This window comes from Emys orbicularis, chromosome 1 (genome assembly GCF_028017835.1).
Source record: "Emys orbicularis isolate rEmyOrb1 chromosome 1, rEmyOrb1.hap1, whole genome shotgun sequence".
Classification (NCBI taxonomy): domain Eukaryota; kingdom Metazoa; phylum Chordata; order Testudines; family Emydidae; genus Emys; species Emys orbicularis.
In genome coordinates, this window is record NC_088683.1 from 107,730,001 (window position 1) to 107,756,986 (window position 26,986).

Sequence of the window (26,986 nt, forward strand, 5' to 3'; positions counted from 1 at the left end):
TCATGAACTAGGCATTCAAGTTCTCCAATATCTTTACAATGCATATGTAAAGCTCCCGTTAAACTAATGCTATGGTGAACTAACAATGTACTTCCCATCTGCACATTTTAATCACTGATTGGCTCAAAGTTTCTATGTATTGACGGTGCAGTTTGTTAGTAAACAAAAAAGACTAGATTATACATTTAAAACTGACATGCTTTTTAATTCAGGTACATACTTTCTGGAAAATATTTAAATAATTAAGTCACTTGGGTAAAAAGAAAGCACGAGCTTTCTTTACAACATAGAGCTGGAGTATAGACTCATCTAATATGACAATTCATAATGATTGCTTGATATTTCAGTTCAGTTTCAGGTGGTATTTCAGCTGTAGTCTTGTTTTATTCTACTACTGCTGCACTCTTCTGTTAGGGACTGCAAAGTAGAAAGACAGTTAAATAAGGTGCTTATCTGTGGCAATTTTTTCCCCCCCCAGTTATGACCATGAGTAGGAATCCCTCCGTGGTAATCAGCAAGTCCAGCACTCAGGCCATGTCTACACTACCACTACCTCAGGGGTGTGAAAAAACACCTCCTTGCACAACATAAGTTATGCAGGCTTTCCTTTGCATTACAGTTAAGAAATTAATCACCTGTGTATTTCTGAGCTATCCATGCCTCATTTATGGCTTGCCTATACAACAGTATTATTTCACACTAACAGAAGAGGTTTTTCCCATTAAAATGTCCTGCGTCCACACATCACATTTCTTCTTCTGAATTAACTGACCAATTAGGGCCAATTGGATAATCCACTTTGAACATAGGCGCTGACTCCATGGGTGCTCCAGGGCTGCAGCACACACAGAGAAAAATTGGCGGTTGCTTAGCACTCCAGCTCTCCCCTTCCCCCCAGTGCCTCCCATCCGCCAGTGGCACCGATCAACTGCTCCCCCTCCCTCCCAGTGCATCCTGAATGCTGCAGAACAGCTGTTTCGCGGCATGCAGGAGGTGCTGCAGGGGAGGGGGAGGAGTGAGGATGGGGCACACTTGGGGGAGGGAGCAGAAAGAGGTGGGGCATTGGGGGAAGGGGTGGAGTAGGGGCATGACCTGGGATTGAGAACCCCCAGGGAAAATTAGAAGCCGGCACCTGTGACTTTGCAAGTAGAGATTTTGAAATAAAGTTAACATAGAAAAAGGTTTGTGCGGACAAGCATATATTCAGGATTAATTTCAGTCCTCACTTCTATTCCATACTGCATTGCTTCACACCAAGACTGACCTGTCTGTTTACCCATGTGCACTCTACTGGAGTAACGCGGACCGGATGTCACCTCCCTGTTTACAATATGATGCACAGCCAGGCATGCCCTATTTGCAGTCACACACTCCTGGAGTAACATACCCTTCTCAGCATTATCACAGCCATGCCTCGTGCATCTGCATGGAGCCATGCAGAGGTCATGGATCTCACTGTGATCTAGGGAGAGGAAACTGTTCAGTCCTGCCTTAACAGCAGCCACTGTAATAAGAAAATATGTGTGTGTATAGCAAAGCATATGATCAAGAGAGGTCACTACCAGGACAACACTCAATATCACAAGCAGCTCTGACGGAATTATTAATTAAAAAAAAAAAAAAGCCACACACAGACGGACAGAAACAGGACTTTTGACAGTGCTCCAAATACCTGCCCTACTTTGAAAAGCTGACTGGATTTTTCCCAGGGAGGCAACTGAGCCCTGGTATGCTGTGGATAGCACCAAAGGAGAATCTCTACGCCCCTGCCAGGATTCTGATGAGATTTCCCTTGAAGGCTAGGATCTCTTCCCCACACAAGAGCCCAAGGCAGCCCTACAAGAACAGACAACTCCCAAAACCCAGGTATGATAGTACTAAGCAGAAGGTACTGTTTTTGGGAGGTGGGAAGTGGGGAGGGAGGCACATAAAAACAAGAACATATCAATGATACGTTGTATGGATACACTGTACAGTGTACCATAGTGCTTAGAGCAAACAAGAAATTTTAGCTTGCCATGTGTCACAGGTGCTACTGTAAAGCAGAACACAATTCTACAGTACCGTATAAAGAAAGAGCTTTTAAAACCCCACAAAGCAAACTTATAAAACACTTACGGTATACTGTCTCTGTATGCGAAACAGTACTATACTTATAGTTAGGGATCCTTACGTGAAACACAAATTCAAACCACACAAGATTTTACAATAAAAAAAATCTTTAAGAACAAAATTTGTCCAATGTTATCTGCTTTCTATATTTTGCCACCTTCACCTGTAAATCCTTCTTAATTTTGCATGCAGCCTTTCAAAGCAATGACTGGCAAAAAATATCCACTACATGTAGCTGCACTGTGAAGGAAAGCTCTTCAGGTTCATCATCAGATGCACTATCCTTTTGTGCCTCAGCCTGTTGGTGCTTTCCAGCTGCTACTGTCTCCAGAAGCTCAGCATCAGAAAGCTCACCTTTCATCCCAAATAACTGGGAAACTCAACAATGGCCTCTGCAGTTAGATCTTAGGAACAGAAACATCAGCCAGCACATCAATGTCCACCAGGCCATCATTTTCTGTTGTTGATGAAAGCCTTCCCTTTCTGAAGGAGTTTAGAAGAGTTTGTATGAGAACGAAGGCCCATGACTTCTTAGTAGGATGAAGTGCAATCAATCAGCTTTTCTGGCAACATCCACCATTTGTAGACGTGGTCAGCATCCAGAGTGGCAATAATGTGCACATTAAGATAAGCACGGTAGTGATGTCTGAAGTTTTTAATGACGCCCATGTCCATTGGTTACTTGACAGAGGTTATGTTTGGGGGCAAGAATTTTAACACGATGTGTGATAGTTCTACATTAGCTGAATGAGCTTGGCAATTGTCAAATAAGAGGCACAGTTTGATCTTGTAGCCACAGCTCCCTGCTCCAGTTCTTAAGCCAACAGCAAACTTGTCATTCATGCATTGGCCGAATTTCAGTGGAACATAGGCATCTTTGACTGGACCTCAGGGAAACAATGAGGGCACTTGATCTTTCTGATCACCAGAAGAAGCCACTTCTCCATCCCATTCATGTTTACACCACAGAGCAATGTGATACGGCCCATAGCTTTTTTCCCTCCTGCAAACCCTTCTTAGAATCATGGAATATCAGGGTTGGAAGGGACCTCAGGTGGTCATCTAGTCCAACCCCCTGTTCAAAGCAGGACCAATCCCCAACTAAATCATCCCAGCCAGGGCTTCGTCAAGCCTGACCTTGAAAACCTCTAAGGAAGGAGGTTCCACCACCTCCCTAGGTAACCCATTCCAGTGCTTCACCAACTTTCTAGAGAAAAAGTTTTTATTAATATCCAACCTAAACCTTCCCCACTGCAACTTGAGACCATTACTCCTTGTTCTGTCATCTGGTACCACTGAGAACAGTCTAGATCCATCCTCTTTGGAACCCCCTTTCAGGTAGTTGAAAGCACCTATCAAATCCCCCCTCATTCTTCTCTTCTGCAGACTAAACAAGCCCAGTTCCCTCAGGCTCTCCTCATAAGTCATGTGCTCCAGACCCCTAATCATTTTTGTTGCTCTCCGCTGGACTCTTTCCAATTTTTCCACATCCTTCTTGTAGTGTGGGGCCCAAAACTGGACACAGTACTCCAGATGAGACCTCACCAATGCCGAATAGAGGGGAATGATCACATCCCTCGTTCTGCTGGCAATGCCCCTACTTATACAGCCCAAAATGCCGTTAGCCTTCTTGGCAACAAGGGCACACTATTGACTCATAACCAGCTTCTTGTCCACTGTAACCCATAGGTCCTTTTCTGCAGAACTGCTGCCTAGCCATTCAGTCCCTAGTCTGTAGCAGTGCATGGGATCTTCCATCCTAAGTGCAGGACTCTGCACTTGTCCTTGTTGAACCTCATCAGTTTTCTTTTGGCCCAATCCTCTAATTTGTCTAGGTCCCTCTGTATCCTATCCCTACCCTCCAGCGTATCTATCACTCCTCCCAGGTTAGTGTTATCTGCAAACTTGCTGAGGGTGCAGTCCACAACATCCTCCAGATCATTAATGAAGATATTGAGCAAAACCGGCCTCAGGACCAACCCTTGGGGCACTCCGCTTGATACCGGCTGCCAACTAGACATGGAGCCATGGATCACTACCCGTTGAGCCCGACGATCTAGCCAGCTTTCTATTCACCTTATAGTCCATTCATTCAGCCCATACTTCTTTAACTTGACGGCAAGAATACTGTGGGAGACCATAGCAAAAACTTTGCTAAAGTCAAGGAACAACATGTCCACTGCTTCCCCCTCATCCACAGAGCCAGTTATCTCATCATAGAAGGCAATTAGGTTAGTCAGGCATGACTTGCCCTTGGTGAATCCATGCTGATTGTTCCTGATCACTTTCCTCTCCTCTAAGCGCTTCAGAATTGATTCCTTGAGGACTTGCTCCATGATTTTTCCAGGGATTGAGGTGAGGCTGACCAGCCTGTAGTTCCCCGGATTCTCCTTCTTCCTTTTTTTAAAGATGGGCACTACATTAGCCTTTTTCCAGTCATCCCGGACCTCCCCCAATCGCCATGAGTTTTCAAAGATAATGGCCAATGGCTCTGCAATCACATCCGCTAACTCCTTTAGCACCCTCAGATGCAGCACATCCAGCCCCATGGACTTGTGCTTGTCCAGCTTTTCTAAATAGTCCTGAACCACTTCTTTCTCCACAGAGGGCTGGTCACCTCCTCCCCATGCTGTGCTGCCCAGTGCAGCAGTCTGGGAGCAGACCTTGTTCATGAAGACAGAGGCAAAAAAAGCATTGATTACATTAGTTTTTTCCAATCCTCTGTCACTAGGTTGCCTCCCCCATTCAGGAAGGGGCCCACATTTTCTTTGACCTTCTCCTTGTTGCTAACATACCTGTAGAAACCTTTCTTGTTACTCTTAACATGCCTTGCTAGCTGCAACTCCAAGTGTGATTTGGCCTTCCTGATTTCACTCCTGCAAGCCTGAGCAATATTTTTATACTCCTCCCTGGGCATCTGTCCAGTCTTCCACTTCTTGTAAGCTTCTTTTTTGTGTTTAAGATCAGCAAGGATTTGCCAAGCTGGTCGCCTGCCATATTTACTATTCTTTCTACACATCGGGATGGTTTGTTCCTGCAACCTCAATAAGGATTCTTTAAAATATAGCCAGGTCTCCTGGACTCCTTTCCCCGTCATGTTATTCTCCCAGGGGATCCTGCCCATCAGTTTCCTGAGGGAGTCAAAGGCTGCTTTTCTGAAGTCCAGGGTCCATATTTTGTTGCTCTCCTTTCTTCTTTGTGTCAGGATCCTGAACTCAACCATCTCATGGTCACTTCCTCCCAGGTTCCCATCCACTTTTGCTTCCCCTACTAATTATTCCCTGTTTGTGAGCAGCACGTCAAGAAGAGCTCTGCCCCTAGTTGGTTCCTCCAGCACTTGCACCAGGAAATTGTCCCCTACACTTTCCAAAAACTTCCTGGATTGTCTGTGCACCGCTGTATTGCTCTCCCAGCAGATATCAGGGTGATTGAAGTCCCGCATGAGAACCAGGGCCTGTGATCTAGTAACTTCTGTTAGTTGCCAGAAGAAAGCCCCACCCACCTCATCCCCCGGGTCTGGTGGTCTATAGTAGACTCCCACCACAACATCACCCTTTTTCCTCACACTTCTAAACTTAATCCAGAGACTCAGGTTTTTCCTACAGTTTCATACTAGAGCTCTGAGCAGTCATACTGCTCTCTTACATACAATGCAACTCCTCCACCTTTTCTGCCCTGCCTGTCCTTCCTGAACAGTTTATATCCATCCATGACAGTACTCCAGTCATGTGATTTATCCCACCAGGTCTCTGTTATTCCAATCACATCATAATTCCTTGACTGTGCCAGGACTTCCAATTCTCCCTGCTTGTTTCCCAGGCCAAGGCCTCTGTCAGGAAAACCCCAGTAGGATACACCAGTCTGGTCAGCCCTGAAGATGTCATGTGACTGGTACTGCTCTAGAATGGTGGGTAAGATGTCTGCCTGCAATTCAGTAGCTGCCATAAGGTCAGAGTCTTGTTTCTCACTATGGTCCTTATGCTGAACCATGTTGCAATGGGCTTTCCAACAACTGAACCAGCCATCTGGAGGGTTAAGGTCCTTCCCCTGTTCTGCCGCCAGCTGCCTCGCTTTCTGTTACAGCAGTGGCCCAAGAGTCCAGCATCTTATTCAAGCTTATGCTGAAACTATAGCCACAGAGCGTCACCAACACCTGCCTCCTTTCCCTTATGTTGGCACTTGTGGCCTCAGTTTATATAGTTCCTGTACTCCCTGTAAAATGTTATGGCTGTTCTTCTGAATGCACAAAACAAACTTTGAGATACCACACCCCTCAGTTACTCTCACTTGCTTAGCACTGTTGGGATTCCCTCCAAGACCTTTCCACTCAGTTTAACCAGAACACCTCATCCAATTCTGGACGAATACTTCATGCAATTCTCCGGGATCAAAAAAAAACACCTCAGTTTGACTCCACCTCATTACTCAGGTTATCATATTAGGCATGTAGCAGCTCTTTGCCAACATTGGCCACGCCCAGACACTGGGGATTTAGGTACAAAGTGATACCACAATTCCAATTTATTTCACATACAAAAAAAAAACTTTATATACATCTTTCCTAGCGATTAACATCTACACTGCGAGCAATCATCTGCAGATTGTGTAAGGTAAGCTTATCAGGTGCAGGTGTTCCTGCCTACTTTATTTACTATAGACATTCACAATAATTAGTAGTTTCAGCAATTACTTATTCAGGCTTGTCTTAACTTGGGCCTGCTCACATCAGCTAAGTTAGCCCCACAAGAAGTGGGCTCACACAGGGTCTACAGGACCTGAACTTTATCAGCAAGAGATAGCACACAGTGAGAGCACTCAGCTGGGTATGATCAGAGGCAGGAAACTGATTACACATAGAACCTCCCCTCTAAAAAAGTTGCTATTAAGCAACATGCCTGTTGCTAATATCTAAACCCCATTAACACGATGTTAATGGGAGAGGACTGGTTCCTGGCAATATGTTGCCATTAAGGAGAAGTTGCTATTATCAGGATTGCTATTAAGCAGAATCTACTGTAAACCATATAAACAAAATGCCCTCTCCAAAAATCATTGAACACAGCATTTAAAAAGCAAAATACACTTCTATGTCACTTAATCTATACACCGAGTAATGAAAGCTTGGTATAATAGAGCATAATAAAATTACATTGCAACCTTTCAGCTCTTTACCTTAAAGGAGGAGTACAAGGCAGGGTATCCCTGACCCTGAGGCCCTGAAGATTTGCTTCAGTTTGCAGAGAAAGCCTCTCAGGAAATTCCTAGTGTCCTGAAAGTCTCTGCAACTCTGCCTCCCACCAATCAGTGAGACTCCCTTGCTCTCACAGATGCTGTGCAAAATACAGCAAGCAGTTACGGTTCAGTAACCTTCAGCCTTGTCATAAGATGCCATCTACCCTTCAAATGCACACTCCACTGTCATTCTTCAGCTACTCATTCTTCAGCTGAACAGGCCCTTTCTCCTATCCAAGTGTCCAGTAAAAGGTTTCATAAGCTAGGGAAGCGAAAGTAAGCTGGGAATCCCAGAATGATGGGGAGAATCACACTAGCACTAATATCCACAGTGGTCTGGGCAGCAAATTTTCCATTTGTCATTAAAGAAAAGAGGAGTGAGTTCTTAAAGATCTTAGCATCATGGACCTTTCCAGATCACCCAGTATTAATACTCGTGCTAGTCAGGCCTTAGAGCACCAGGGAGAAGTACCCCTTTTTGTTGATGGACTTTGAAGCCTTGTGCGGATTGGATGGAGGGGAAGGGGAGAGGAGGAGCGCAAAACAATAGGGACTTGGGCTCCATCAACTGCCGTAATACAATTTGGAAATTCTAGCTCCGTAAAATCCATCAATAGCCTCCTGGACATTGCCAGCCTTATGACTTGTATCATCAGCATCTTAAAGCAGCACAAACCTGCACAACAACAGCCCTGACCACTGATCTACCAATACCCAAAATGACTAGCTGCTGACCGGCAGTAATCAGTAGTGGTTAACTTCCAGATGGAGATGGCCACACACTTCTCCACACCAGGGGGAACTCTCATGTTGGTGTGATGCCACTGCAGCTCCAAGGTGAGCTCCACACAGATCTCTAGCAAAGTAATGCAGAAATTATGCCTCCACTTCTGGTCATCCCAAGAATGCAACACTATCACTTCCTACCAGCCATTCGTTTCCCAAAAGCAGTAATGGTACTCAATAGAGTAAAGCTGCTCCAGGAAAACTTTTCCCAGTTAGCTGATTGATTTCTTCCTCCTCTAAAATCATCTCAGCAATACAGTGGCTGGCTTCCAAAGCCAAAGTCACTTGGCTGTGTGACTGCAAATACATGGGCAGAAGCTTCTGTGTATTAGTCAGGGTGGATAAAAATCAATGATTTAAAAAACAAAAATAAAAAAAACCTCAGATTTTTTTGATAAAATGCTTTTTATCAGAAAAAAAGAAAAAACTTATCTAAAGATAGTTTAAATTAAGAAACATTCTCGATCAAAGATATCTCATCATGAAATAGGGATTATAAATTCTAATTCTATAGTATGAGACAATATATTCCTGTAATGGTTAAGAAAAGTTTTGTAAATTAGTTCCAATAGTTCATGGATTAGGGACCCATTCTATGGAGTTCCAGGGGCTTCTGTATAGATTATTTAGGTTAATCTTTCTATCTACCCAATGGGACTCAGTGCTCAGTCTAGAAGATACCATCAGAGATGCTTAGTTTTGAAGTTCTCAAACTGTGGATTTGTCTCCCCATAGATAACATGCTTGTTAACAGCAAAAGTGTTTTTAAATAAATAAATAAAAAAATAAATAATATATAGAGGTGAGAAATAACAGACCTCAACCCTACTGTCCCGCTGAAAATGTGTGTACACAGAGTCAATCCCTTACCTCTCTCTCCAAAGTGCAAAGTTTCAAAAAGTTCAATGAATAGAAGATTGTTGGGGGCGGAATAGATCTGGACAAGGAGAAGAGGTCTGGAGATAAATGTGAGATGGGAGGGACAGGCAGTAGAAACAAAAGTGAAACTGTTTGAGCAGCATATTCCAGAAGTCTTGAGGTCTTTCTGAGTGTAGCCTTCATTGATTTGAGATCTACCATACCATTCTCTCACTAGAAGAGAAAACCTATAATGGCAGCAGGCCGTAAAAGAGACCCAGTTTGGGAATATTTTAATGAAGTTCCTCTACCTGTGGGTATGACAGGCATGTGTGCAAAATGCAAACAGTGCAACAAAGAAATGCAAGGCCTGGTTGCCCGAATGAAACAAAATCATGAGAAGTGTTCCTTCTCAGGAGGAAGCTGCGTTGAAGATGATAAAAGGAACATGTCTGAATATGCAGGATCTTCAGGTTGGTAAACTTTTTTATTTCATACTTCTTAAGGACTGCCTGTCTTCCTTCTAGACTATTCTTGAATTCTCATGTTTGAGCAAAAAATATAGCTGTTACTCTATGGTACTATGATTTTAGATGCAGTTGTGATAAAAAATAAATAGCTGAAATAGGCAGATCTTCCTTTTACAATTTCACCTTTAAAGTAGTTCTGAGTGTCAGTGAATGCAATGAGTATACTAAATGAGCAGTACAGTAATAATAATTAAATAACTGCATGAACTTATTGTGTTTAGGAGAATCCATCCTCAACATACAGGATTCTGAAGACTATCCACCTACAAGATCACCATCATTTTCTATACTTTCAGAGTTATCTGCCAAAGATAGTGTTTCAGTCATATCATGTATGTCACATAGCCACAGCATATCACCTGTAGCAAAAAGAAAAAGAAAAAAATCTCCATCATCCAGGAACAACCATAGATAAATCTGTGATAAGAACCAGCAGATTACAAAAAGGGGATACATCAGGAAATGCACACACAGCAGAATACTTACAAGAAGTAGCGTAAAAGTTATAACAAACTGAAAAAAAATTCAAATGTCTAGTACGCAGCTTGGTCACAGACAATGCTGCAAATGTATCCAAGATGAGAAGAAATTATTTAAAAGAGAGTCCCAAGCTAATAACATATGCTTGCAGTGCTCATTTGATGCACCTCCTAGCCAAAGACTTCAGTGTTACAGAAATAAAGGCTAATGTTGTTGAAATTGCAAAATACTTCCGTAACAACCACTTTGCAGCAGCTGCTCTGAAAAAAGTGGGAGGAACCAAGCTAACTCTCCCACAAGACGTGTGAAGGAACTCAGCAGTGGCCTGTTTTGAGCATTATATCAAGAACTGGCTTAATCTGATAACAGTTTGTGAACAAAATGGTGAAATAAATAGATGGCAGTGTCACAGCCAAAGTTCTCAACATTGGGCTTAAGAGAAATGTTGAACACATGCTGAGTACCCCGAAGCCTATTGCTGTAGCCTTAAACAAAATGCAGGGAAATAGCTGTTGTATTGCCAACGCTGTTGAAATCTGGAAGGAACTGAGTGAGATCTTAAAAAGAGAAATATGCAATGACAGAGTTAAATTACAAGCATTAAAAAAAAAAAATCAATGGGACAAGCACTAAATATTCTCAACATTCGGTACTAGGTCAAACCTTGACTGCTGAAGAAGAGGAGTTGGCTATGACATGGACATTCAGCAATCATCCCTCCATAATGCCAACTATAATAAACTTCAGAGCTAAGGGTGAACCATTCAAGAAATATGTTTGCTGATGATGTTTTAAAGAAAGTCACACCAGTGAACTGGTGGAAGTCACTTAAGCACTTGGATTCAGAGACTGTTGAAGTGAGAATCTCACTTTTAACAGCAGTAGCTTCTCCTGCCGGTGAAGAAAGAATATTTTCTTCCTTTGGACTAATTCATTCCGAACTGAGAAATCGTTTGGGACTTGAAAAAGCAGGAAAGCTTGTTTTTCTTTTCCAGATTATGAACAAACAGGAAAATGAAGGTGAAGACGACTGAGTTAGCTGCAGAAACCAAGTTTCTCATGTTGACCTGGCTGACATAATCGATTTAATTTGTGTTGTTGTTTTTTTAAATTTCATTTAACTATTTTAGTTAAAAACAATTTTAACAAAAACAAACCTCATTTTAAAAAACTTGAATGTTCAACTAAATTCAAAAATTTATATGCTTGTTTTGTTAAAATATAATATGTTTGCTGTTGAAAAAAAAAATCCAGACTACAGAACATTGTTGTTTTAGTTAAATAAAACAATTTAAATGTCTGCCTGGTGATGTTCTCCTCCTAATACAGCATGGCAAGAAAATTCTGGAAATATTAATGATTAACCTGTTGAATTGGAGATATTTATTAAATCATTGGGAGGTGAACTATCTGCTTCAATTACCTTTGGTAAATGAAATAACCAAATCATTCATTTTCTGATATAGCTGTAAAACTAATCTGAAAAGTTTTCAAAATAAATCACTTTAAAAATGTATAGTGCGTACCTTCTAAAAATGAAACCTACATCTATCTCTGAGTTGTGACGAATATGTATTAAAATTATAACAACCAACACAAATGCACTTTTATGTAGAAATTCATGATTAAATCAAGTCTTCCTGACCAACGATTTAAATCATGATTCAACTAAGACATACAACAATGTGCCCTGCATTCCAGCGCACCAAAGTTTGAAAGTGGTGCTAACTTACAAAAGACATGCTAGAATGAAAGGAGAGGAACCATGGGAATTTGTTACTGTGACCCCAAATCCCAGAATTCCAACAGCTTCTGGTCGATATCCCACAATATGCCATCAGAAAAATCCCAGAATGTACAGAACTCAGCAGCAGGACAGAGCACCTGTCTGGAATGCTGAATGCTTAGACCCAGAAAAAAAAATTATTGCCATGGATATGCACTGATTTGGAGACAAGTAAGTAAAAGCCAGCCATGTGGATGAAATTATTGCAGGATAGTTATTCCACAAGTTAGCACGCACAAATCTAAATCTACAGAAAACCTGTGTAGACAAGGCATTAGCAATAAACAAGTATTTTATGACACTTTCGATGGGTCATTTTGAAGACTTTCACTTCATGTTGGCTTTTCAACATTAAACTGATATAGCAGATACTTAGCAAATATAATTATCGAAGGTATGTCCAATTAATCAACATTTCGCATTTAAAAGAAAAATATGCTGATGATAGGAAGCAAACTGACTACATAGTGCCATCTATCAATATAACTTCCTCTGACATTAAATATTTCAGGGGAATCTCTGCCCAAATATTTATTAAAAATAATTGAAATTAAATAGAAAAAAAATTAAGCAGTACATGTTTACTGCCAAGTTTTAAAGAAAGTTAAACCAGTTCATTGATTTGAGCCTCTTCTGTGGGTGTAGGGAATATTTATTTCATTTCAGTTTATTTGACTAGTTCAATTCAATGACAAGTTCATTTGAAGTTAAGAAACCAACTGGGGCTTTGAAAAACCAGGAAAAAAGTTGTTTTCCTCTTCCAAACTATGAATAAAAACTAGATGCAAGAGGATGAGCTCTGCTAGTTCTAAAGTCTTGAAAGACACGGTGACAGAAACAAAATCAGTTCAATACACTAACTACAAAAAAATCGTTCCTTTGTTCAATAAATCAGTTTTTTAAATGCAAAACATTATTTTGATAAATATCTCTTTTTGTCTTCTGCATCCAGCACATTTAAGATAGCTTTATTCAATAAAAAGTTAAAGTGATATTTTTGTGCATTTAATTTAATTTGAATTTTCATTAAAATGGAGCTGGACAAAAAAACAGTCTAGTAAATAAGAAATGCATCGTTCATCATTTTCTAAGATAAAAATGTAAATTAAGCTATATAATTGCTTATATACATGTGTATAGATATAAAACAACTTCCTGATTAGCAAAAAGAAGCACCGAATTTAATGTAAAGGCTATATTCAGTTGCAAATCAACATGTCCTAGTGATTACCAAACATCGAGAACCTACCTTTTAATTATTTTCCTATAGAAAAGTACAAATGCAAAACATAATTAAAATTGATTATTTAAATCAATCCACCCTGGTGCAGGTCTCAAGGGAAACAATATTGCAATGTGATTGGCCTGCCTCTATGACCAATGAAATGGTGACAGTGACCCCATCAGAGCCAGTAGTCTACCAGAAAAATCAGGCCACAGGAGGGGGAAAAAATACCATCTCTCATTGAAGGATCCTAAAGCATTTAATATAAAGGCCCACAATACCCATACAAGATAAGTAATTAAGAGCTAAAACAATCTGACAAGTCAGAATTTTGCCTTTTTTCTTCAAATATCACAGAAGTCTCTCTCGCCTTTTTAAATCTGAAGTTATTCACAACTTTCTTCCTCTGCAAAACATTTGTACAATTCAGTTGAACACTGCCCAACTAACCAATGCAATGTAAGTTTCAAATAGCATATTTGATTGAAATATTTGCCAGTCATAGTGTGTTGGTTAGTTATATAAAGACATCCTACCAGGGAAAAGCAGAAATACAGTATATTCCACTTCTTACCAACCTCTCAGTTCCCAGCAAAAAGTTGCCATTATCCAGCAGCTGACATTAAGCAATAAGGCGCTATTTTTGAGCCCATGCATACCTGAATGGGTGTGGAAGAACAATCCACTGAAACTGTAGCTTAGCTACTGTATAAGTTTCACTTTGCTACAATATAAAAAAAATTTAAAAAGTATAAACAAAGGTGTCATAAGTGTTACACTGCAAGAAGCAGAGCAAACTTAAATCTTGGTATATACTGTGTAGTACTTATGTGAGACATGGGGGTGAAGCAGCACACAATTTTATGAACAAATCAAATAGTCAAATTTAAAATAAAAACAAAAAATAATTTAAAATATGTCCAATGTTGCCTGCTTTTTATGTTCTGCGACCTCTAGCTGTAAATCCTTCTCAATTTTGCATGCAGCCTTGTAGTCACTGTCAACATCACAATACTGGAATATCCTGCGGAAAATGTCCACTGCACATATTTGTTCTGGAAGCAAAGTTTGTTATGTGACACATTACTCTCTTGTGGCTTTTCAGCCTCTGGGTGCTAAACAGACACAAGAAGTTTGGCATCTGTGAGTCACCTCCTGTCTCCAGGTGACTGTCAAACTCAATAATGGCTTCAAATTACTCTGCTGTTAAATTACTGGGACAACACTTTGTCCACCAGGCCAGTATTTTCTGTGGATGATTCAAACCCTCTCTTTCTGAAGCAGTTGTAAACAGTCTTGGGAAGAACAGCATCCATGACTCCTTAGCGAGATGTGCTGCATCAATTAAAGGATATTTTGTTTTGTTTTGCAACATCCACCACTTGTAGGTGTGGGTCAGCATCAAGAGAGGCAACAATACACACATTCAGATGAGTCTGATAGTGACTTCTGAAGTTCTTTATTACACACCATGTCCATCAACTGCATGCCTGATGTGGTGTTGGGAGGCAAAAATTTTAAACACAATGTGTGACAGCTGTAACTAAGTGACCAGGATAGCTGTTAATCAACAGGCACATGTGACTATTTGGAGGTGCAGCTCCCTGTTCAAAGTCTTCAACCACTCTTCAAATAAACTAGTCATCCAGGCATTGGCAGAGTTTCGGTAGCTATGGGCAGTTCTGAATGATCTTTAAGGAAACAAAACGGGTGCTTGCTCTTTCCAGTCCCCATATGAAGCAGTTTTCTCTGTCCCAGCCATGTATGCACAACATAGCAATGTAATGAGGCCCATGGCTTCCCCCCCATCCCCCTCTGCAAACTCTTTCTTCACCAAACCAAGGCCTCTGTCTAGAAAGCCAGGCAGAAGAGAGCAGACTTAGCAATGAAGAAGTCACATGGCTGGAACCGGACTAGAAAGCTGGCCAGGGTGTCCGCCCTCCAAATCAGAGCTGCTGGAAGGTGAGTGTCTTGTTTCCTGCCATGCTCCTTACACTGAAGAACATAGGGTTGGCCTTTCCAGCAACTAAGCCAGCCATCAGAAGGGTTCAACTCCTTTCCCTGAGCTGCTGCCAGGTGAGCTGCTTTCTGTTTCAATATCAGCATGGAAAAATCAAGCACTTTGGCCAGGTATATGCTGAAACCAGAGCCGCAAGACTTCACTAATGTCACTAACGTCCACCTCCTTGCCATTGTGTTGCTACTTGAAGCCTTGGTTTGTGCTGCTCTCATGCTCCTATTAAAATATCACTGCTATTCTTAACAATGCACAAAACAGATTTCAAGACACCAAGCTTCTCAGCTACTGACTCATGCGTAGAACTGGTCTCACATAGGCCTCCAGAACCTTAGCTTGGTCAGTGAGAGAGGTCCACATATTTGGAAGCCATGACATTGCAGCAGAAGTGCTCTGCTGCCCAGGTTGAGAGCCAGAAAATCGATTACAGGTAGTACCTCTCTTCTAAAAAGTTAATAAGTGGTATTCCTGTTGCCAATATCTAAATCCCATTAATATCAAAGTCAATGGGATGGGATCAGTTCCTGGGAAATTGTTGCTATTAAGGGGAAGTTGTTAAAATTGTGATTGCTATTAAGCAGAATCCACCGTAAAATGTTATTTGACTAAATCACACAGCATAAATGGCAAATTTTACAATCAAGTGTACTATTAGAATTGAGCTTTCATAGTATTTACCATCATGAAGTCTGTGTTTTCAGTTATGCATCAGAGGTTGTTCATACAATTAAGTCAAAATTCACTTCTGACTTAGATTAAATATTTCAGGATTTCCCCGACCCTATAAGGGGCTCAGCTACAGTAAGCAAATACCAACTTTATAGATGTACCATAATTGAGAAATTCCACCCGTTACACGGAAATTCCATCCACAGCAGGTGGATGCAAACTCCTGTATCCCTTTGGCTTTGAAAGAATGTTTCTAGTGTCCAAACACTGCACTAAACACCATGGCCTTGTTTTCACTGGGGAGGTGGCGAGGGGAAGGTGTGTTCTTAACTCAAGTTAGCTAATTTAAGGTAAAATCCTAATGAGGATTAGGTAATTCGTAATCTTCACATAAATTAACTTGTGTTAAGACTACCAATGGTCTTGTCTTCAATCTTCACTAGGATTTTATCTCAAGTTAGTTAATTCACCTCTCCCTCTCTCATCCCCCGTGAAGACAAGGCCCATAAGGTAAGATATATTTCCTTAGTCTATGGCATAAAGAAGCATCACTACCAAGAGTATAAAAACAAACCTGAAACTCATGACCAGACACCCCTCCGTTTAATTGCATCTCTTACCTGAACAGATACAATGGTGTATGCTTTTCTTTTAATTTTAAAAATAGTCTCGTCAATTATCCTGAGCTGCAAAGCTTTCTATATTTCTTTAACATTACTAATTGGTTAATAGGCACATTCTTAATTCTGAAACTATACAAATTAAGGTTCTACAAAGTTGGCTTCTCATGCCATAGGAGACAAGGCCTCCACACAAGGTGTAGGGTATCTAAAACTTGTAGGACAGAGACCCCCCCCTCCCCCACGCCAAAATATTTAGTGTCAGATTAAGCTATGACTTGGTTACATGTGTCTAGTCCGACTTCCTGTGTAACACAGGCCATAGAAATTCCCCCAAAATAATTCCTAGAGGATATTAATGCATACTGCTTTTCAATTTCATTTAACGTTCTTTTGTTTTTATACCGATGCTATGCAAACAACCGATGCTAATTATGACTAAGGCTACGTTTTAGTCACGGGTATTTTCAGTAAAAGTAGTGGATAAGTCACGGGCCATAAACAAAAATTTAAGGTCCGTGACCTGTCTATAACTTTTACTGTATACCCTTAACTAAAACTTGGGGGGGGGCGCGCACAGGTGCTCTTGGGGGGGTCCAGGGTGCTGCGGGTTGGCCCAGGACTCCTGCTGGTGCAGGGGGAGTGCCTAAGCCGCAGTGCACAGCCCAGGGAACCCTGCTGGGGGGAGGGAGGGCAGGCCATGGCGCACGGCCTGGGATCCAGGACCCCACAGGTGCTAGGGGGTTGGTGAGGCTTGCAGGCTCCCTACCTGGCTCCGTGTCCCTGCAGCTTCTAGGGGGAGGGGTGACCAGGGGGGCTCTGCAAGCTGCTCCCGCCACAAGCACCAGCTCCACAGGCATAGCTCCCATTGGCCGGGAACTGCAGCCAATGGGAGCTGCGGGGACGGCGCCTACTGGCAGGGGCGGCGCACGGAGCCCCTCTGGCTCCTGCATCTAGGAGCTGCAGGGACATGCCAGTGGGAGCCAGAGACACCCCCCCCCAGGTAAGCACCCCCCACACCCCAACCCCCTCCCACAGCCAAACTGCCCCAGGGGCTGCCTGGCTCAGGCTGGCCCTGAGCCAGCACCTGCCACTGCAGAAGTCACGGAATCCATGACTTCTGTGACAGGCACGCAGCCTTAATTATGACATCTTTGAGGTCTCAGATTAGATTAAAAACAAAATTTCCCACACCAACCTCCTATAGCATCAATACAGGATGCAATAAAGGTTGTTTGGGTGTCATTTCCATACCTTAAAGTGTTTGATTTCCTTTAATCAAACACTAAATCTGAATTCCTTCAGTTTCCAATGCTAGTGGGATAATTTGCCTTGTACTTGTTTTTACCTTAAAGTTACTGATAAGTACTTTGTCTGGGAATATTTTTATTTAAAATTTCATACATTAACACTGAATAAGAAACTTGGAAGAATGCTACCATATGATACCTCTATTTACTTGAAGATATGTAATAATTTGTTTGTTTCTTTTCATTTTAAGGCCAGAAGCAATTTAAAGCAGCTGGAGCATACTGGTCACTAAAACCCAGGTTCACAGCTGTTTCACGTTATGAAATGCAAGGCAGCTGGAGCATACTAGTGAATCTAAGTCTTAATTTGCTAGCATACAGCCATCAAACTTTTAGGAACAGAGAAAACGGGGTCAACCGACACAGAGAAGAGCCAAGTAGTTGAAGACAAGACAGAACACAAAAAGTCATTGTGACAGTCTGTAACCTTATGTTCACCCCTTTTACAAGACTATGATACATTTTGTAAAAAGTATGCTTTGTGAAAAGTATGGTTGATCATCGAAAACTCAATTGTTGATCATTATTGTCTTGTGTGTGGCAACATTGTATTTAAAAAGCACCTCTCACTGACATAGCGCTGTCCACAATGGCACTTTTATCGGTGAAACTAATGTCAGTCAGGGGACTATTTTTTTCACACCCAGGACCAACAAAAGTGCTTGTGTAGACAAAGCCTGATACATAGTCCAAGTTTGCAAAAACAGCCACAAACCAGTTCTTCAGAAAGAAAGGACAAACTGACAGCTCAGCCAGGTGTCAACAAGATCAAATGGACTATCACCTGGTCAAGTGGCCATTCTTTGGCAAGAAAAAAGGTGTGAGTGAGAAATTTACGTCTTGGCAAAGAAACAGCTGCAGGTTCTCATCTCCACAGACTTTGTCTCCTGAACCTCAGCTGGAGATGATTTTCAAAGGAAAAAAAAAGAACTATAAGAAAGGAGAACAGACACCCCAAAATATTCCTCCCTTTCTCTCTGCCCATGGCATCAACACCTGAAGGATAAGAAAATTAACACTGAACTGGGGGAGGGGGTCCTAGCTGAAAGGATCCACACAGTAAGACTGCTGAAGCATGTGGCAAGAGAAACCTTTGCTTTGAATTCACTCTAGCTTGTTAAGCTAGGTGTTAGCTACATTTTACCTTTTATTTCTTTGTAACCAATTCTGACTTTTATGCCTCATAACTACAGAAAGATTTTAAGTGTTTACAAGTAAATAAATTTGTTTTATTGTTTTATCTAAACCAGTGTGTGTTCGGGAAACTTTATTTGGGATAACAGGATTTGTGCATATCATTTTCTATTAATGAAATTACAGACTTTATATGACCTTGTATTGTTCAGGAGGGTGCTGATAGTACAAGACACACACTTCTGGGGGGGAAGTCTGGGAATGGGAACTTGCTAGTGTTGCCCTGCAGTGTAGTTCCTGAGTGGCTGGCTATAAACACTCATACAGTATATCTGGGAGTGATTTACATGCTGGAGGCGGTGTGGGAGCAGACCAGGAGTGGTTGCTCTTACAGTGAAGCAATGTAAAAGGCACCCCATAGTGCCTTCTCCAGGTTGGAGAATTGAGGGGACACAGCTATCCATCAGTCCAGATTGTACCCTGTGTAATGTCACAGTCATACATACATTGCCCTCTTCAGGAAACAGTCTTGCAGTATTACACCTTGCACTGTAAGCCTGCTTCAAAGGTATGCATTCAAACCCAGCCATATTTATGCCATACTTGTTTACAATTGATAGAAAACTCCACAAATTCCTCTGTATTACCAGAGACCTTTTTACCTAGCTCCATACAAGGTTTGCAAGACACAGAGGCATCTGTAAACCAAACAGACCCAATATAGATTACCAGGTATGGAATTACAGATGGTTGATTGCAAACTTGATAAACCTCAACAGAACATAAATCTTATTTTCTGACAGACTCTACACAAAGAACAGAAGTTACAATAATTTGACTAGTGTTTCCACAGTAAAACTTAACATGAAGAGAAAGCATTTTGAAAATCTGATATACCAGGATTGCTGCTAGCTACTTTCTTATACTTGCTGTACAACACACCTTATTCAATCACACTTGCGGTTAGAACAGTAAAGCAATTTACATTTTTGCTTAATACATCCATTTGCCAGAGCCATGACTCCTAGTCATGGTTGGAAGTGTCATTGGACAGGCCAGGGTAATACTTATACTAAAGTAGCTGGCTTCTGCCTAGTCTTTGGTTGCTAATATGTCCTTACGTGGACTTGCTTAATAATGCTTATAGCTGTTGTACAGGACAAAGGTGATTTTTTTTTTAAATTTTTTTGGGGTTTTTTTGGGTTTTTTTTTTTTTTTTAAACAGAATGTACTGAGCTGAAGGACATTACATAGATAAGAGGAAGTTATCAGTACAATGAACACACAAAATGTACTGCCAAGAAGTCCCTACATTGGTAAGAGGTGAAAGGCCTGGCCAGCATGCATGATTAGTGGTAATAAGAAAAGAAACATGACCGAGAAATAGCATGGGCAGAAAAATGTATGTAAACTGAAGCTTGCACATGGTATTAGATTTGCTATGTAAGACAATGCTTAATGTTGACTGGATGGTCATATAATCTGGAATGGTATAGATGTTAGAATGTAAAGGGAAATTTCTTGTGACCCATCTATGCCCCAGGAGAAGGTAACTGATCAATTTATTTTTCTGTGTAGCTGTCATTCATTGCTTTTAATTGCAACTGCAAAGCCGTATTTTTGGTTCAAACAAAGGTCTGAATTAATAAACCTGAGTGTCTTGGCCGCAAGCGTGTGGTAAAACTCACCCAACATTAGTACAGTTTCATTCCATATGTGGTATTACCACCACTGCAGCACCAGCGTTACATATAACTAGCTTCATAAACAGTAGTTTTCAACTTCATCCTAGGTGTAGGCATAATGCATTATGTGACTCTGGTTCAGTTTGGTCAAGAGTTCTCTCATGTCACAATGGACCTGAACTATAATGCGGTAAGTGTTAAAAGGAGATACATTGTAGTCTCAATAAGGTAAGCAGGGATTCAACTTCTTTGTGAAGTGGGTGTGATGAGTCATCCCTGAGCCAGTGAGTGTTCTGAGGTAATTACCTGCAAGTCCTCTGATAGGCCCATGCTAATGAACCAGGGCCCAGACAATCCACAAGCAAGGGCCTAACTTTAGGAGACCCCAAAACAAGGTATATAGGCTCCTTAGGAAACAAGCCACTTCAGCCTGCACAAGACTGCTACCTTGTGTGACAGGATCCCCAGGGTACAACCTGGAACTGGGGTATTGCTGTGCCCCCTTAACTCTCCAGTATGAGCTGTCTCTCACAATACTTTACTAGCAGCAAACCCCTCCAGGTACTGTGATCACTCAGCACAACAGCATGTGGAGCCCACCAGATAAGATTGCCAGACACTCGCGAATCACACCAGCCAACTTCCCCCAGCTTTCCAACCTTGCACCCCAGAGCTGTACCATCTTGCCCTGGTCCGAAGCCTAACCAGTGTAAGTTTATTACCGAGTCCGCCCCCCCTCAATGTGGAGAGGACATACACAAGCCTTTGTAAACTGAGCTGAGATTTCCCAAGCACTTCAGCCAAAACACACTGTTTTAGGTAAATATAAAACAGATTTATTAACTACAGAAAGATAAATTTTAAGTTATTATAAGGGCCAGGCATAAAAGGTCAGAGATAGTTACCAAGAAAATCAGTCTAAATCTTAAACCTTATTAGATCAAGCAGTTCTCACCCCACTAGAAGTTATGGTACTTAATACAAAGGCTTCTCTCTCTATCCTGGGGCCAGTCTCCTCAGTTGAAGTCGGTCTTTTCAGCATTCTTGTTGCTTCAAGCGTAGGTGGGGGAGGAGAAAGGCCAAGGCACGATGCCACTGTCCCTTATTTCATATCCTCAGTTCACATGCTTGGAAAATACTAGCCCAGACATGTCCTGGTGGGCTTTGATGAGTCACAGGTTTGAGCAATCTCCCTGGTATGGTCTTATGCAACTGAGTCCTAGAGTTGAGCAGTCCCCATTGTGTGGTGCTTGCGCAATTGTCATTGAATTGTAAATCCCTTGATTACAACTCCCCCGATGATTAATGGTCACTGAACACCCTCCTAGGAGTGGTTTGCCTTCTTTGTCTATCACTAGCAAACTTATAACACATTTCAATAACAACCATATAGCAAAATCTCATAACTTAATACATACTAATGATATACTTTTTTTTTTCATAACAATGGGTTTCAGCAGATCATGACTCTTCATATGACATCTTACATGGCATGCTTTGTATGAAATGTATCATAATTACATGACAGGCGTGAATATGGGGGTTCCAAGGTGCTGTTTTGATGTACAGAGTGCCACACTTTGCCAGGATTCCCAGCTGCCTGGTAGTTCTGACAGACTGCTCCTCAGACTGTGCCTGTTCCTGCCCCAGCCTGCGCTGGCATCCCGGCCAGCCTTACAGTGGAGGGAAAAAAGCAACCTTAACCAAATCTTTAAACTACAGTTGCAGCCATCACTTCCACAATCATAAAAAAAGGTAAAGACAGAAGTGTTCAATCTACGCTTTCCATTTTTTTCATTTTATGTACTTCTACCATACGTCCCCTCTTATTCAAGTAATCTCTGAACAGTCCAAATCTTTTCACTCTTTCCCTACATCTTATCTGTCTCCTGACTATGGACCTCTTCTATATTTAACTTGTCAGTTTGGATTCACGTTTCATTTGGGCTCTGTTTGCTCATGACCTCAAAACTCAAGAGAATACACCAACAAAAGATGATTATATGACCTAACCCCACTGTCATGGTTACAGGGCTGGCTGTAACCCTATCCCCTTTCTAGTCTCTGAATGCACCACCTCATGTGTCAGGCCCCATGCCTTTACCTCTCCTGGGTGGAGCTCTGCAATCCTTCCACCCCTAGAGCAGGCCCTGGGCTAGAACAACCTATATATCAACAATGCTTACCCAATAAGTTTGACTGGGTTCAGCCCATGTCGAAGTCTAATGCCTTTAGCGTATGTAGTGACCAAACCATCTTCTTAAAACCAAAGTGTTTATTTCACAGTAGAAACAAAACTTCCAGAGAAAATTTTTTAAAACAAGTCTACATGCAAGTCTATCTTACCTAAAGGCTCACCATCCTCTTATGGATTCAAATAATACAAGATGTCAGGTAATCATTCATGAGAAAGAAAACACATTGACCCACAGAGCTCTTTTCACCATATCTGGTTTATCTAATTGATAAGCTAAAGACACATGTAACCAAGTCATTGACAGAAAACATCTGTAAGGAGTAGTTCCTGATAATGAGCTATTGGGAGAGGAGTTTAACTTATCACAGAGAACATCTGCCCTTCAGTAACAAGCAGTCCCTTTCTTGTGGTTCCACCTAGTTTTGCGGGTTGGCTAGGCGGAAGTAAAATATTCAGAGCTAGAGTTCTGACCTTGCCCCTTAACAATCCTTGTTTGCTCAGGGATGGCTTATGTTGAGCTATTCTATTCCCTTCCTGCTTCCCCCTACCCCCACTTTAGTGTCTCCTATTGCAGTGGTTTTCAAACTGCGGGTCGCGACCCAGTACTGGGTCGCGGAACGCAAGGCACTGGGTCGCAGTGGCTCTGGTCAGCACCATTGACTGGGCCGTTAAAAGTCCCATTGGCAGTGCTGCCTGGCTAAAGCAGGCTAATCCCTACCTGTTCTGACACTGCACTGCGCCCTGGAAGTGACCAGCAGCAGGTCCGGCTCCTAGGCGAGGGGGGAGGGGAGGAGGGCAGGGTTCCCGGCCAATGGGAGCCGGGGGGGGGGCGGTGCCTGCGGGTGAGAGCTGTGCGGAGCCGCTTGCGCACCTCTGCCTAAGAGCCGGACCTGCTGCTGGCCACTTTCAGGGCATAGCATGGTCCATGGTGCCAGGACAGGCAGGAAGCCTGCCTTAGCACCCCCGCTGCACCACTGACCGGGAGCCACCGAGATAAGCCCATGCCCCAATCCCCTGCCCCAGCCCTAAGCCCCCCCAAAAAACCCAGAGCCCCTTCCTGCACCCCAAACCCCTCATTCCCAGCCCCACCCCACAGCCCTCACCCCCAGCCCTGAGCCCCTACCACACTCCAAACCACTCATCCCCAGCTCCATTGGGTCGTGGGCATCAACAATTTTCTTCAACTGGGTTGCCAAAAAAGTTTGAAAACCATAGTCCTATTGAACTAAGTTTACTCATGGAGTAACCATCCCAATAATAGGTCTACCTACATTATTACAGAGCAGCTCTAATTTTGTTAGACCTTCTTTTCCCCCACAATAAATATATCAACTTCACGCATTTCCATCCCAAACTGCTTGTTTGAGCTTTTCTTCAGGATGAATTTATGCATAAGAAAGGAGATCATTTTTTGATAAACTACTGACATAGTACTAGATTTCTGCTACTATGTATCTATTTCCTAGAAATATACCAGAGATCAAAGATCTTTACAATCTTCACATTCCCTTACAGACAACTTCATCTTGGTGCAAACAAGATCACACCTATAAAAGGTGTAAAAAAAAAAATCCATCTAGGGTTGCTTAAAAGCTTGCTCTTAACATGATTAAAATAGTTAAACTTCGGAACACAAACAACTTTCTCACCACCAAATGACAGATCTTTTACGCTGCCATACTTCTTTTCTCCCTACCACAAGCCCTTCTCAGCTATCTTTTGCAGTACGGAGCAAATCAAATCTCTTCAACGTGCAAAAGTGATCAGTAAGAAGATGCAAAACCACCAACACATCCACATCACAAACTTCACTGCACTGTTCGGCTTTCTCGCCTTCGGTTTAGGACATGCAACTTGTTACAGCCGATTATGGGTGTGGCTCCAAAAGGAAATAATAGAAGCTCCTTCCAAGAACCAGAGCCAGATCGAGAGAGTCAAGTGCCGGAGAACACCATGCGGAGAGCAACCCCGCAGCGTGAGGGGGGTGGAAGATGTACAGGGTATCAGAGGGTTTTCCCGTCTCTCGTTTCTAACAACACAGGACGCACCGCACGAACAGCGGCAATGATGAGGTCCCCGACAGAAGAGTGGTAGTTAAAAAAAAAAAAGAAAGAAAAAAGAATCACAAGCCCCCATTTGCTCCTGGAAGTTGCCTGCAGAGCAGACACAACAGAGGGGCCGGGCTCCCTTTCAATACCCCCCCCCCATCGCGACATGACCCAGGCACTCACTCACCACCGTGACCAATTCATCCCTACACAACAGCCACGGTGGGAGCGGCCAGAGACCCACAGGCCTCTCCCCTGCCCGCCAATGGGCGGCGACCCACGCGAGCACCTGCCCTCCCCTTCCAGAGGGGGCCGCCGCGGCGCTTGAGAGAGCGGTCGCAAGAGCGGCGCCTCTCGGCTTCCAGCGGCGACGGGCTCCTCGCCCTCCAGCTCTGTGGCGACGCGGCAGCCCCCTGGGCGAGCAGCCCGGCCAGGGGTGGGATACGGGGGGGCGGGCAGAGGGGCACTTACCCGGTGTGCAGTGCAGGGGTGAGGTCGGCGAAGGGACGGGCGAGCAGGGGGACGCCGGCGGCTGCGGCTCTTTGGGGGTGCCCGGGCCGGGGGACGGAGCGGCGGGGGGCAGCATGAGGTAGCGCTCGGGCTGTGGCAGGCAGCGCAGGCAGAACGAGTGCAGGCAGGGCAGCAGCTTGGGCCGCCGGCTCTGGATGTGCTGCCCGCACACGGCGCAGGTGTCCAACAGGTTGAGCTGGGCCGCCTCCCCGCCGCGCTCCGCAGGGCCCTGCCGGCTCTCGGCCTCGTTCTCCCCGCTCAGCGCCGCGGCCCCCGCTCGATCCGCCGGCCAGGCCCCCGCCGCCTCCATTGTCCTTGCGCCGCCCGGCGCCTCCCGTCCCGGGGGTGGGGGGAGCGCGACTCCACCGGCCGATCCCCACCCGAGACCCCGGGCCGCGGCGCCCACGAGCGGACCCTGCCCCCTCCGCCCTCCGCGGTGTTTGTTATCCTCGGAGGTTGCAACTGCACCCGCGCGACACGGCCAACGGCTAGCCGGGCCCCGCCCCCTCCTAGGAGATGGGTCTCCGCGTAGCCCCGCCCCGCTCCTCCCACTGGCTCAGCCCTTTCCCCTTCACCGCGCGCTGGAGACCCCGCCCACCTCCGCATAGCTCCACCCTCAACACCACCCCCTCTGCGCACGGATACCCGCCCTCCCCCCTTCTCCACTCACACAACCTGTTTCACTGCTCTACAGCCAAAATCCTTCTGAAATAAATGTTGTCAAACTCCACTAATTCTGGGTCACTGAGAACGAAAATGATGCTTAAAATTGTTGATTGGCTCTAGTTTTCAAGATATGCTATTGGGTCAGTATATACGACCCTTGACTTGGGAATGGCAGAGGATAAGTGAGTTATAAAGAGAAGGGATCTCAATTTAAACCAGAAATGACTAAAATACATCTTTGACTGGATCTATGAATAAATCTATGACTGGGTTTGGACAGTACTTGCTTTTTAGGCAAAACAATGAATGATGCAATCTGAAGCTGGTATTGCGTCATACATGGTATGAATTGCATCATGTTATTCCTAGAAGTCATGGATGATGCAATCATAACAAAACTTACATCACTCTGCTGAACAAATTGCCCTATATCAGCTCTAGAAATCATACAGTGTCATGCTCTCTTATTTGTCAGTGTTTGATTTTGCAAAGGGACACATTTCTGTTTAGCCAAAGTGAGCAGAGATGCCTCGTACTTGTGTGAACAGTGCAGATAACTTCTGCTATGTTTCTGGTGAAGTGACTTCTGCATAACAAAAGTGCAGTATAACCACTATGGTTAAGAAAGCCTATCACCTTTATTTTGGCTGCAAAATTGGAGATCAGCACAAGAGGTGGGCCCCACACATATGCTGCAACACTTGTGCAACAAATCGTCGCCAGTGGTTGAACAGGAAAAGGAAATCTATGCCTTTTGCAGTGCCAATGATTTGGAGAGAGCCAACAGATCATACCAGCAATTGTTACTTCTGCATGGTGCCTCCAGTTGGGAAAGGTGTGTCAAAGAAGAAAAAGTGGACTGTGCATTATCCAAACATTCCATCAGCTACACGCCCAGTACCCCACGGAGAAGGACTGCCGGTTCCTGATGCACCAGAATCATTCTCACTTGAGTCAGACGAGGAAGAGGATGAAACTTCTGGTCCTGAACCATCAATGTCACAGGACCCACATTTTCTCCCATCCTCCTCCTCTGAACCACACCTCACAAGGTGAACTGAATGACCTTGTCAGGGATTTGGAACTACCCAAGAGTAAGGCAGAGCTGTTGGGCTCCAGAC

The 26,986-nt window shown here is 43.3% G+C and overlaps 1 protein-coding gene across 2 annotated transcripts in view; it reads right to left on the minus strand.

Annotated features, from left to right (window-relative positions):
• TRIM24 (tripartite motif containing 24) overlaps positions 1-25,509 on the minus strand; it is a 138,681-nt gene extending 113,172 nt beyond the window's left edge. For both annotated transcript variants that reach the window (XM_065399855.1, XM_065399863.1), the window contains exon 1: positions 25,161-25,509. In XM_065399855.1, the coding sequence (XP_065255927.1) occupies positions 25,161-25,509 (349 nt within the window). The remainder of the gene's footprint in view (positions 1-25,160) is intronic.
• Positions 25,510-26,986: the final 1,477 nt, after the last annotated feature.